The sequence below is a fragment of the Hyaena hyaena genome, unplaced genomic scaffold (genome assembly GCF_003009895.1).
Source record: "Hyaena hyaena isolate Hyena2069 unplaced genomic scaffold, ASM300989v1 scaffold_780, whole genome shotgun sequence".
Lineage (NCBI taxonomy): Eukaryota > Metazoa > Chordata > Mammalia > Carnivora > Hyaenidae > Hyaena > Hyaena hyaena.
The window spans coordinates 135579-147822 of NW_024081410.1; the positions used below are offsets into that span (position 1 = coordinate 135579).

General features: G+C 60.0%; 1 protein-coding gene across 3 annotated transcripts in view; it reads left to right on the forward strand.

Moving 5' to 3' along the window:
* The window catches only part of HSPG2 (heparan sulfate proteoglycan 2), a 99120-nt gene that overhangs the window by 73853 nt on the left and 13023 nt on the right, over window positions 1-12244 (forward strand). For 2 of the 3 annotated variants that reach the window (XM_039218771.1, XM_039218772.1), the window contains exons 51-73: window positions 37-206; window positions 291-438; window positions 838-989; window positions 1168-1303; window positions 1402-1553; window positions 2431-2566; window positions 2713-2864; window positions 3254-3392; window positions 3491-3642; window positions 4240-4375; window positions 4494-4645; window positions 4906-5044; window positions 5600-5751; window positions 5996-6143; window positions 7648-7793; window positions 8193-8334; window positions 8664-8815; window positions 9171-9312; window positions 9429-9569; window positions 9920-10054; window positions 10304-10485; window positions 11398-11593; window positions 11838-12017. In XM_039218771.1, the coding sequence (XP_039074702.1) occupies window positions 37-206; window positions 291-438; window positions 838-989; window positions 1168-1303; window positions 1402-1553; window positions 2431-2566; window positions 2713-2864; window positions 3254-3392; window positions 3491-3642; window positions 4240-4375; window positions 4494-4645; window positions 4906-5044; window positions 5600-5751; window positions 5996-6143; window positions 7648-7793; window positions 8193-8334; window positions 8664-8815; window positions 9171-9312; window positions 9429-9569; window positions 9920-10054; window positions 10304-10485; window positions 11398-11593; window positions 11838-12017 (3480 nt within the window). The remainder of the gene's footprint in view (window positions 1-36; window positions 207-290; window positions 439-837; window positions 990-1167; window positions 1304-1401; window positions 1554-2430; window positions 2567-2712; window positions 2865-3253; window positions 3393-3490; window positions 3643-4239; window positions 4376-4493; window positions 4646-4905; window positions 5045-5599; window positions 5752-5995; window positions 6144-7647; window positions 7794-8192; window positions 8335-8663; window positions 8816-9170; window positions 9313-9428; window positions 9570-9919; window positions 10055-10303; window positions 10486-11397; window positions 11594-11837; window positions 12018-12244) is intronic. The other variant, XM_039218773.1, reaches the window with a different exon arrangement.

Sequence of the window (12244 nt, forward strand, 5' to 3'; positions counted from 1 at the left end):
GGAAGCGCAGGCCCCTTACCAGTTCCTCTGTGCCAGCTCCTGGAGGAGCCCCAGCTCCGGGCAGCTCCCAACTCATCCGCATCGAGTCCTCCTCTTCCCACGTGGCTGAAGGGCAGACCCTGGACCTGAACTGCATGGTGCCCGGGCAGGCCCACGCGCAGGTCACGTGGCACAGGCGCGGGGGCAGCCTCCCCGCCCGGCATCAGGTACAGCGGTCCCCAGGACCAGCCCGCTGGAGGGGTGGATAGGGCCCCTCCGGCCCCCCGCCAACCCTCCCCGTTTGCATTCAGACCCATGGCTCGCTGCTGCGGCTGCACCAGGTATCTCCAGCCGACTCGGGCGAGTACATATGCCGCGTGGTCCTTGGCTCTGGGCCCCTGGAGGCCTCCGTCCTGGTCAACATCAAGGCCTCCGGCTCCCCTGCAGACCCCATCCCTGGTGAGTAACTGCCAAGGACAGGGCCAGCAGGAGGGGCCGAGGGCCTTCCAGGGTGCTCCTGTTGCCACTGGGGGGATGGGAGGCGGAGGCCCACGCTGGAGCTGGACTCCACTTCTCTGAGGAACCCGCCGTCCTCCTCACGTTTCTCTGGCCATGCAGCGCCTCGTTTCTGCTCCTGGCTCTTCCTCTCTCCCAGCCTCCTCTACCCTCTTCCCCCCTGCTTCCTTGCTCCCTTCCACAAGGCTTGGCCCCTGCCCTGGCCCTCCACTTAGGGTGAATCAAGCCCAGCCACCAAACCCCCAAACACGTGAGCCTGGCCAGGCTGTGCTGGCTCTGAGGAGGACTGTCCTTGCCCTCTCTTCTGGGGATCGTCTGCTGCCTGTGCTCCATCCCCCACAGCTCCAGGACCCGTGCCCCCTGTCAGGATCGAGTCCACGTCCCCCACAGTGGCCGAGGGGCAGACCCTGGATCTGAGCTGTGTGGTGGCAGGACAGGCCCATGCTCAGGTCACGTGGTACAAGCGCGGGGGCAGCCTCCCTGCCCGGCACCAGGTACACGGAGGTGGGAAGGTGGGAGGGGCTGGCCATGCCGAGCTCTGGGCAGAGGGTGAGGGGGTCTTGGCCCCTGAGCTGGGCGGCTGGCAGCTCCCAGCTCAGAGGAGCAGGGTGGCGGGGCATCTGCTCGGCTGTGGGAAGCCTCACTCTCACACCCCTGCCCCTGGCTGCCCAGGTCCGCGGCTCCCGCCTGTACATCTTCCAGGCCTCGCCAGCCGATGCAGGCGAGTACGTTTGCCGGGCCAGCAATGGTATGGAGGCCTCTATCACAGTCACCGTAACCAGGACCCAGGGGGCCAACTTTGCCTACCGTGAGTAGGGCCACCAGGTTGGGCCGGGATGGGAGACGGGGATAGGCAGGGGCAGCTCTAGAGAACTGGAGTGACCAGTAGACCCTCTTCTCCCCCAGCTCCGGGCAGCACCCAGCCCATCCGCATTGAGTCCTCCTCCTCCCATGTGGCCGAAGGACAGACCCTGGATCTGAACTGCATAGTGCCTGGGCAGGCCCACGCCCAGGTCACGTGGCATAAGCGCGGGGGCAGCCTCCCTGCCCGGCACCAGGTACAGGCCTACAAGATGGACAGGCCAGGAAGGAGACAGGAGGGAGGTTCTGGGTGGTGGAGGTCAAGGATGGGGCGGGCTGAAGGCTCCTTGGAGACAGGGAAGGCTCGGGCCCCATTGCACAGGTGGATAGTACAATGGTTAGGACACAGACTCTAGGACTGGCCAGCCTAGGGGCGAATGCTGCTTCCACCACTTACCAGCCTATGACCTTGGGCAAGTTACTTAATCTCTCTGTGCCATAGCTTCAACATCTGTAAAATGGTATCTATCCTACAGAATTGTCTTCAGGATGAAGTGAATTAGTATATGTGCAAAGCGCTCAGAGCTCTGGTGCATAGAAATTACTGAGCTGTTGTTACCATAATGCTATTAGCAATGAGTAATATTACTGTATTTTATAGACTTTAGGACACTATCAATTGCACGAGGCATTATGTTTTGTACATCTAAGGAAAATAAGCTGCCCTTTATCTTATTGACTATAGGAAGTGTCTTGATTGCAGAGACATTAAAAAGGGTGTCTTAGGGCATATGGGTGGCTCAGTCAGCTAAGCATCCGACCCTTAATATATCAGCTCAGATCTTGATCTCAGGGTCGTGAGTTCAAGCCCCACATTGGGCCCTGTGCTTGATGTGATGCCTACTTAAAAAAAAAAGGGGGGGGGTCTTAGAATTAACAGAAGGTGGCAACAGTGTTTGCTCAGTTCTCCAGGGCTCCTCCTAACCACCCTCTACTCCTGCAAGAAGCCCCCCCCACTAAGAAGGACAGAGTTGATGGCCAAGCCTCAGGGGTCAGAGAGTGAGGCAGGGGTGCAGGTTATAGCTGCAAGGGTCCTGTGAAAGCCCCTTCTGAGCTCACCTCCATTCCGGCCAGACCCACGGCTCCTTGCTGAGACTAAACCAGGTGTCCCCGGTTGACTCGGGCGAGTATGTGTGCCGCGTGGTGGGGGGCTCGGTGCCCCTGGAGACCTCTGTCCTGGTGACCATTGAGCCTGCAGGCTCTGTACCTGGTAAGCAGCACTGGGTGTAGGGCAGGGCTAGGGGCCCAGCAGCACGGGACACTGGCAAGACCCCATGAGACCAGTGCCCACCTTCACTCACACCCACCTCCGCTCCCCTCTTAGCTGGGGATTGACCCTCTGCCTTCTGTCCCCAGCGCCGGGGGTCACCCCCTCAGTCCGGATCGAGTCGTCCTCCTCCCATGTGGCTGAAGGGCAGACCCTGGATCTGAACTGCCTGGTTGCCGGGCAGGCCCATGCCCAGGTCACGTGGCACAAGCGAGGGGGCAGCCTCCCCCCTCGGCACCAGGTAGGAGGCAGGGAGCTTGAAAGACCCTCGTGACTACAGAAGAAAGTACACAGGCTTTGCCTTTAGGCATATCTGAGTTAAGACGGTTCTGCCGCTTTGCCTGCTGTGTGATTTTAGGCCAGTCATTTGAATTCCCTGATTTTCAGTGTCCCCTCAGTCAAATGGGCTCACACTGCCTACCTCACCTGGTCACCCTCTTCTTCTCATTGGACCCAGTCCTGCCACTGGGGCAGGGGATTTGAAGGTCATGAATGGTGGTTTTTCCAGTAAAAGCTTCTCTCAAGTCCAATTGGCTGGACCGGGCCAGGAGGGGGGCTAGGAGGAGAGCAGGAGCCTGGCTGTGAGCCCCAGAGCCTGACTCTGAGGCTGCCTTCCCCTCCCCTTCCCAGGTGCATGGCTCGAGGCTGCGTCTGCCGCAGGTGACCCCAGCCGACTCTGGGGAGTACATATGCCGCGTGGTCAGCAGCTTGGGCACCCAAGAAGCCTCTGTCCTCGTCACGATCCAGCAGCGCCTGGGCCCCTCTCACCGTGAGTATCTCAGGGGTCATGACAGACAGCGGGGGGGCTGCCAGAGCCGCTCCAACCCCAGCGGCTCCCACACCCTGCCTCCTGTCTCACCCCCCCAGCCCAGGGCGTGGTGTACCCTATCCGCATCGAGTCCTCCTCGGCCTCCCTGGCCAATGGACATGTCCTGGACCTCAACTGCCTGGTGGCCAGCCAGGCCCCCCACACCATCACCTGGTACAAACGTGGAGGCCGCCTGCCCAGCCGGCACCAGGTGCGGAGGCCTTGGGTGGGGGTGCAAAAACTGGGCACACTGGCCCTGACAGGACTCAGGAGGGGCGCTCGACACCTCTTCTGTGCTCTTTCAGTCAGTCAGCAAACGTTGAGTATTCTTACTGGATGGGCCCTGGACCAATGCTGATGATACGTAGATCCCACTGACCTCAGTTGGATCCCGTATTTCAATAGAACAGTCTGTGATTTACTTACTCACTAAATGCCCCTGAGAATCTGCTCCAGGCTAAGTCTGCACCTGGCACCGAGGATTCCGAGTGGAATGAGGCAAGTGCCTGCCCTCCGGGAGCTCACAGGCTAGTGGACAAGGCGGACATGCCCTGTGACGGCAGTGTCATCGAAGCCACAGCAGGGCACTGTGGGCGCCCTGGGGCGGCCTCGGCAGGCTCTGGCACAGCTGACAGGCTAGAGGCTCTGTCTCCCCAGCCTAGGGGCTCAGGCAGGCTGCTGAGGGAGCTCCGAAGGACGCCCGGGGGCGGCCAGCCCACCCAAGGCAGGGAGGCTCCGGGAGTCCGGGGCAGCGGCACCTGGGATGTGCGAGTGCCACGTCCACCCACTGACACGTGTCCCCCTTCAGATCGTGGGCTCCCGACTGCGGATCCCCCAGGTGACACCTGCGGACTCAGGCGAATATGTGTGTCACGTCAGTAATGGTGCTGGGTCCCAGGAGACTTCGCTCATCGTTACCATCGAGGGCAGCGGCTCCTCCCATGGTGAGAGGGCACAGGGCAGGGGGGCCAGGCAAGTGGGTGCAGGGGGAGGCAGAGAGGTCCCTGGCGCCATCGCTATTGTCTGAATCTGGCTGTGTGGTCCGTCCTTCTCTGTCTCCAGTGCCCAGTGTCTCCCCACCAATCAGAATCGAGTCCTCGTCCCCCACTGTGGTCGAAGGACAGACCTTGGATCTGAACTGCGTAGTCGCTGGGCAGCCCCAGGCCACCATCACGTGGTACAAGCGTGGAGGCAGCCTTCCTGCCCAACACCAGGTACAGAGCGGAGCTGTGGCGGCGAGGGCAGATCCCCTACCTGCCGGGGTAGGCATTGCAGGGGCAGTCGCAGGGGGCAAAGCACTGGAAGTGAAGCACTAGCTGGCAGCTCTGGGGCGGCCCTCCCTCCTGCCCTGGGTAGACAGAGGACAGCCTCAGCCGGTCTGACGAGGGAGGCCTGGAAGGAGGCCTGAGCTAGCTGGTGACTTCTTGGCCCCTCAACCCCTCTACCCTTCCTTCCCCATCACCCTCCCCTCCAGGCCCATGGCTCCCGCCTGCGGCTGCATCACATGTCCGTGGCTGACTCCGGCGAGTATGTGTGCCGAGCCAACAACAATATCGATGCCCAGGAAGCCTCCATCGTGGTCTCAGTGTCCCCCAGCGCTGGCAGCCCCTCTGGTGAGTCTGAGAAAGGCCCAGGCAGATACCAGTGCCCCCTGGGGAGTCACCAGTCCGAGCTCTTGGCTGAGGGTGGCGGTCCAGGGCAAGGGCTCTGCAGAAAGACACCTGGGTTCGAATCCTGCCCGCACCACTTAGAGACTTGGGTAAAGTACTCTTTTCTCTCAGCTTCGTGTCCTCATCAGTGAAATGGGGATGCTGGTCATTCCAGCCTCATGCTGCTGTCCAATATGGTGGCCACTGGCCACAGGTGGCCACTACAGTTAAAGTTCACCATCCACGTCACCGTGTTTCAAGTGCTCAAGGGCCACACATAGCTAGTAGCACGGTACTGGATGGTGCAGAAGATAGAATGTTTCCATTCTCACCGAGAGTTTATGAATTTTGTGAGCAGTAAATGAGTTCTCACACACAAAGTGCTTGGAACAGTGCTGGGCATGCTCTGAGTGCTTAACAGGTGTTAGCTGTTGTTATTACTTTGAGCGACAGGGGATTTTATGGCTGAGGCTCCTACCAACCCAGTGGTTCCCAAATCTGCTCTTTCTGTGCCCACAGTCCCTGGCAGTGCGGTGCCCATCAGAATCGAGTCGTCTTCCTCTCACGTGGCCGAAGGGCAGACCTTGGATCTGAACTGCGTGGTCCCAGGCCAGGCCCATGCCCAGGTCACGTGGCACAAGCGCGGAGGCAGTCTCCCCTCTCGGCACCAGGTATGGGAGTTGGGGGGGCAGGAAATGGTGAAAGGGCTGCTGAGTGATGGGGTGGGGGAGGCCCTGGTCAAGGTCCCTACCACCCAGATCTACTCAGGAAGGAGGCCCGGGAGCCTCTGTGGGCCACAGTGCCTGCCTAGGTCAGGGGTCAGGCCTTGGCCCCAGCCTTCTAGGCCTCCGACTGCCATCTCACTCTGCTCCTCTCTTTCCCCACACCCCCACCCCCACCCCCACCCCTGCTCAGGCCCACGGCTCACGGCTGAGGCTGTACCAGGTGTCCCCGGCTGACTCGGGCGAGTACGTGTGCCAGGTGGTGAGCAGCTCGGGCCCCCTGGAGGCCTCTGTCCTGGTCAACATCGAGGCCTCTGGCTCCAGTGCCGTTCCTGTCCCTGGTGAGGGTCCCTGCGGTGGGGCTGGGAGGCTGGAGGCCAGAGGAAGGGAGGGGAGCCAGCAGGCAAAGGTCGGGGGCCGGGTCGAGTGGGATTTATCTGTAGTGCCTGAGAACCAGACTTGGGGGTCTGCTCTGTGGGCCTGAGCCCCAGCTCCTCTGTCCACACTCTGAGAGGTTGTGCAAAGGACTCTCTCCACGCTTTCCTCATCCATAACGTGGGGATGGCAGGACTCTTGCAACAATTACATGAGTTCCCTAACGGCTGGACCTGTGTCTCTGGGGGTACCTGAGGGTGACTTGGGGTGCTGCCCCAATAAAAATCTTTTATACTAGAGAACAACAGCAACACATGGAACGTCATGATTTCAGGGAAATCATTGCCTACAACAGGGCTAAGCATTTAAGGGTTTTGTTAAGTGAATCAATTGACAAGAAAATGTAAAGTAATTGACAGCACAAGGAATATGTGGCTATAGCAGACAGTAGTGCATGAATTCCCAAGTAAAAAACATGATCTGGCACTTTCCAGGCACCGGGCCCTGTTCTGTTTACACATTAACTCATTTCATCCTCCATAACTATTTGAAGTAGGCATGACTGTTCTGTTCATTTTATAAATGGGGAAACTGAAACAGAGAGGTGAAGTAGCTTTCCAAAGGTCACACAGCTAATAAATGGCAGAGCCGGGTTGTCTGTGGGTTTTTTTTAAGGTTATTTTTTAAAGTGTTTTTTTATTTATTTCTGAGAGAGAGAAAGACAGCATAAGCAGGGGAGGGTCAGAGAGAGAGAGACACAGAATCCGAAACAGGCTCTAGGCTCTGATAGCTGTCAGCACAGAACCCGATGCAGGGCTCAAAACCACAAACCGTGAGATCATGACCTGAGCCGAAGTCAGATGCTCAACCAACTGAGCCACCCAGGTGCCCCTATTTATTTATTTTAAGAGAGAGAGAGAGAGAGAGAGGATGCACCTGCACATGATCAGGGGAGGGGCAGAGAGACAGAGAGAGAGAATCCGTGCTATCAGTGCAGAGCCTGACACAGGGCTTGATCTCACCAACTGTGAGATCATGACCTGAGCCAATATCAAGAATTGGATGCTTAACTGACTGAGCCACCCAGGTGCCTCCCAGAGCTGGGTTTTGAACCCAGGCAGTCTGACCCCAGAGCCTGGGTTCTTAGCCACACATTGTTCAAGTTTGAGAAAAATGAGTGACAGTGTGGAGGCGCCTGGCCCTGAGCCCTGGCCACCCGTGGTGCTACGAGCATAAGAGGAGACAGGGGCAGGGCCAGGAGGAGGATGAGCTGGTGCCCCCAGGCCAGCCTAGCTGCCCCCAGGCCTCAGGGGAATGGGCAGAGGGAGGGGAAGGGAGTAGGGGGCGTGGATCGAGGCCACCTCTCAATATGTGGTCTGGCCTCTGGTCTGAAAATCTGGGCACCCAGGGGTAGGGGGTGAGGGCCAAGAGGTGGGAGTCCCAGCTCACTGACCTCTTCCTGTGCCCCAGGCGGAGCCCCACCCATCCGCATTGAGACCTCCTCCTCCCATGTGGCCGAAGGGCAGACCCTGGATCTGAACTGCATAGTCCCTGGCCAGGCTCATGCCCAGGTCACGTGGCACAGACGCGGGGGCAGCCTTCCTGCCCGGCACCAGGTACAGGGGCTCCCTCCCCACCCCACCCCTGCCCAACGGTCCTGCCTTAATCTAGCTAGGAGGGAAGATGGCTCTAACATCCGGGGCTTTGGGAAAATTGCAGCAGGAGATCACCGGGAGTCAGGAGGTGAAGAACAGGCTGGGCACAGCGAGCCACCACCAGCGTCTGAGCACATTGGTGCAATTAAAAAAGGGATGCTAGACTATCTCCTACCATGAAAATGTCATAATAAACGTGCTCTGCAGTGTCTAAGGTCTTGGGGTTGCCTTGCACAGGATGCAGCCTTCGTAGCTATCATACATGTTGGGCCTGGGGTGCATGTACCGGGGCTTTAGGCAGCTGAAGGCCTTGAGTGCCAGCTCCCCAGCTCACTCTTGCCTTGCCCTGACCTTGGCCAGGTCCACGGAACCCTGCTAAGGCTGAATCAGGTGTCCCCGGCTGACTCTGGAGAGTACTACTGTCAAGTGACCAGCAGCTCGGGCCCCCTGGAGGCTTCTGTCCTCGTCACAATTGAGGCCTCCAGCCCAGGCCCCATTCCTGGTGAGTGACAGTAGCAGTGGGTGACACTGGGGCACAGGCTTGGGGAGCCCCTCCCTGGCCCTGCTCCTCCCAGCTTTGCCAGCAGGGCTCTGGCCCTTAGTTCCATGAATGTCCTCCAGCCCCTCCTCACAACCCCCGGGGACCAGCCCGGGTCTACACCGTGGCTTCTTGTCTCCCCCAAGGAATGGAGACCCTTCTTAAGTCAGTGGCACTGAGCCCTGTCACTCAGGCCACTGCACCTGCAGGACTAGTGGCATTCACTGTCACCTTTAGTCCCTGCCTTCATCCCTGGGGGCCTCACCCTTCTCACCCACCCATTGTGCCCACAGCCCCAGGACTGGCCCAGCCCGTCTACATCGAGGCCTCCTCCTCCCACGTGGCCGAAGGGCAGACCCTGGACCTGAACTGTGTGGTGCCGGGGCAGGCCCACGCCCAGGTCACGTGGTACAAACGTGGGGGCAGCCTCCCCGCCCGGCACCAGGTAGGGGGCCCGATGGGCAGCATTCCAGGGCAGGCGGGGTTCAACCTGCATTTGCCTTCTGCACCCAAAACTTCATGCCAACCCTCGCCTCCTCTGGCGCCCCAGGGGGTAGAGCAGTTTGGGGAGCAGAGCATGGGAGTGGGGGGCCCAGGTGTTCTGGCCCCGCTGCTGAAGTGCTTCCCAAGGCAGCTTCCTCCTCTGTGAAGTGGGTCAGTTGGACGTGTAGGATCCGGTTAATGAAGCCCCCTCACCCCTCCCAGCTGCGGCAGAGCTCAGGCGCTGGTACGGTGGGCTTGGGGACTTGCCCTGCCCCAAGGGCTTTGGCCTGATGGCTGTGCCCCCCTCGCTCCGACAGACCCACGGCTCCCGGCTGCGGCTCCACCATGTGTCCCCTGCTGACTCCGGCGAGTACGTGTGCCGCGTGGCTGGCGGCTCAGGCCCCGAGCAGGAGGCTTCCTTCACAGTCACAGTCCCACCCGGGGCAGGGTCCTCCTACCGTGAGTGTGGCAGATGCCACGGGCAGGGGGAGGAGGGGAGACCCTGGAGCCGAGGCAGGGAGGTCTAGCCAACCCGGCCCTCCTGAGCCCAGCCCTTTGCCTGCCTCATCCCCCAGGCCTTAGGAGCCCTGTCATCTCTATCGACCCGCCCAGCAGCACTGTGCAGCAGGGACAAGATGCCAGCTTCAAGTGCCTCATCCACGATGGGGCTGCTCCCATCAGCCTCGAGTGGAAAACTCGGAACCAAGAACTGGAGGGTGAGCCCAGGGAGGGTTGCGGGGCAGGGCGGGGGGTGGGGAGTCAGGTGCGGAGGTGTGGGGATCACCACTGCCGGTGGGGCAAAGGCTGAGTGAGGGTGGCACCAAACTCTCTGTGTGCCTCTGGGTGCGGCCCCCCCACTCTGGGGCCTCACTGTCCCCATCTGGGTGGTGAAGGGGCTGGAGCCAGGAGTCTCCAAGGACCCCTCCTTCTTCCACCTGGGACCCTATGAGTCATACACGCCCAGGCTGGAGGCGTCGGGGACGTGGGGCAGAGCTATGCCTATGGGCAGCACCAAGGCGTGAAGACAGCCTCACTGACCATGCCCTGCCCAATGCCAACCCCACAGACAACGTCCACATCAGCCCCAACGGCTCCATCATCACCATCGTGGGCGCCCGGCCCAGCAACCATGGTGCTTACCGCTGCGTGGCCTCCAACGCCTACGGCGTGGCCCAGAGTGTCGTGAACCTCAGTGTGCACGGTGAGTAACGTCAACCCCCTGGGCTCTGCCTTCCTGTTTCTAGCCCTGATTCTGAGCTCACCACCTCCCAAGTTTAAATCCTGCTTCTGCCAATGCCCCTCCCTCTTGGGCATTCTCCCTCTCGGAGCCTCCTGTTCTCCACATCGGTATAGAAGAGCGCCCACCAGGCAGCGACTGAGATGGGCTGTGACAGTGCACGTGGTGGGCAGAGCCTTGCATGTGCAACAGGGGTGTCCTTCCTCTGCGCAGGGCCCCCTACTGTGTCTGTGCTCCCCAAGGGTCCCGTGCACGTGAAGGTGGGGAAGTCCGTCACCCTGGAGTGTGTCAGTGCTGGGGAGCCTCGCTCTTCGGCTCACTGGACCCGGATTGGCACCCCCACCCATCTGGAACAGCGGATGTATGGGGTCGTGGACAGCCATACAGTGCTGCAGGTGAGGCGAGTCTTCTCCTGGCCAGAGGTCAGGGCCATTTCATCTCTGAGTCTGAGGCCCAGTCAGGGCTCATCCTTGAACAGATGCTTGGAGGAAAGAATGGTGAATGGGCAGATGGGTGATGAATGGATGGAGAGAGAAAGGGGGGCATGAGATACGTGGTTAGTGGGTAGTTTGGAAGATGGTCAGGAAGAAAGGGAAAAGAAGTGAAGGAAGAAAGAATGGCTGGATGGATGCATAGATGGGTGGGTGAGTGGGTGGATGGGTGGGTAGATGGGTGAATAAGCAGGTGTGTGGGTAGATGGGTGGGTGAGTGGGTAGGTGGGTGGAAGAATGAATGTATGGTTGGATGGGTGGGTGAGTGGGTGGATGGGCGGGTAGATGAGTGGATGGGCAGGTGGATGGGTGGATAGGTAGGTGTGTGAGTAGGTGGTGGATGGGTGTGTCAATGGGTGGGTGAGTGGGTGGATGGATGGGTAGATGGGTGAATAGGTAGGTGTGTGGGTAAGATGGGTGGGTGAATGGGTAGGTGGGTGGATGAATGGTTGTATAGGTTGGATGGGTGGGTGGATGGATGCATAGATGGGTGGGTGAGTAGGTGGTTGGGGGGGTGGATGGGTGGATAGGTAGGTGTGTTGGGTAGATGGTGGATGGGTGTGTAGATGGGTGAGTGAGTGGGTGGATGGGTAAGTGGGTGGGTAAATGGGGAATGGATAGGCGGGTTGATGGACCAGTAGATGGGTGGACTAATGGGATAGATGTTTGAGTGTGAGTCCTCAAGCAGCCAGTCAAGTAGGAGAACTAAACGCAAAGGGAAGGATAGAGAGAAGAGGTAAAAGCAAGCCAGAGCTGGGGGCTGACGCCAGGGTGCCTGTCGGTGCCCACATAACTGGCATCCTTGCTTTCTTCCAGATTTCATCAGCTAAACCATCAGATGCAGGCACCTACGTATGCCTGGCTCAGAATGCACTGGGCACGGCACAGAAGAGGGTGGAGGTGATTGTGGACACAGGCACTGTGGCCCCAGGGGCCCCCCAGGTTCAAGTTGAAGAAGCCGAGCTAACTGTAGAGGCTGGACACACAGCCACCCTGCGCTGCTCAGCCACAGGTATGGGCGAGGCTGGCAAGCCAGACAGGCAGGGCAGTGCTGGCCTGGGGCCTGGACCGTAGACACAAGAGATCTGAGGATGTCATCGTACCAGAGAGGGGAGCTTGCTGTTGCTGGCACCACCCAGTGATGGCTGAAGTGCCCACTCAGTGACCCCCATGAAGGGATGGGGTCACCTGGTCGCTTTCTCACCAGCCTAGTCCCTCGAGCAGCCCGGTGACCTCTGCGGTCTTCCACCCCACAGGCAGCCCCATGCCCACCATCCACTGGTCCAAGCTGCGCTCCCCACTGCCCTGGCAGCACCGGCTGGAAGGTGACACGCTGATCATCCCCCGGGTGGCCCAGCAGGACTCAGGCCAGTACATCTGCAATGCCACCAGCCCCGCCGGGCATGCCGAGGCCACCATCGCCCTGCACGTGGAGAGTAAGGAGCTCATCCGCGCTCATTGGGCTGTCCTCTCTGCCCTGTACGGAGCCCCCGGCCAGGTTACACCCTGGACAGAACCCCAGGAATGACATCAAGAGGGCGCCGTGCACCTCAGGCCCCCAGAACCTGCCCCAGCCTGAGATCCCCATCCACCCAGGGACCCTCGCTTCCCTCATCCCCAGCCCTCTGCTTCAGCATTCAGCGCCCCTGGTCCTCTGACAAGT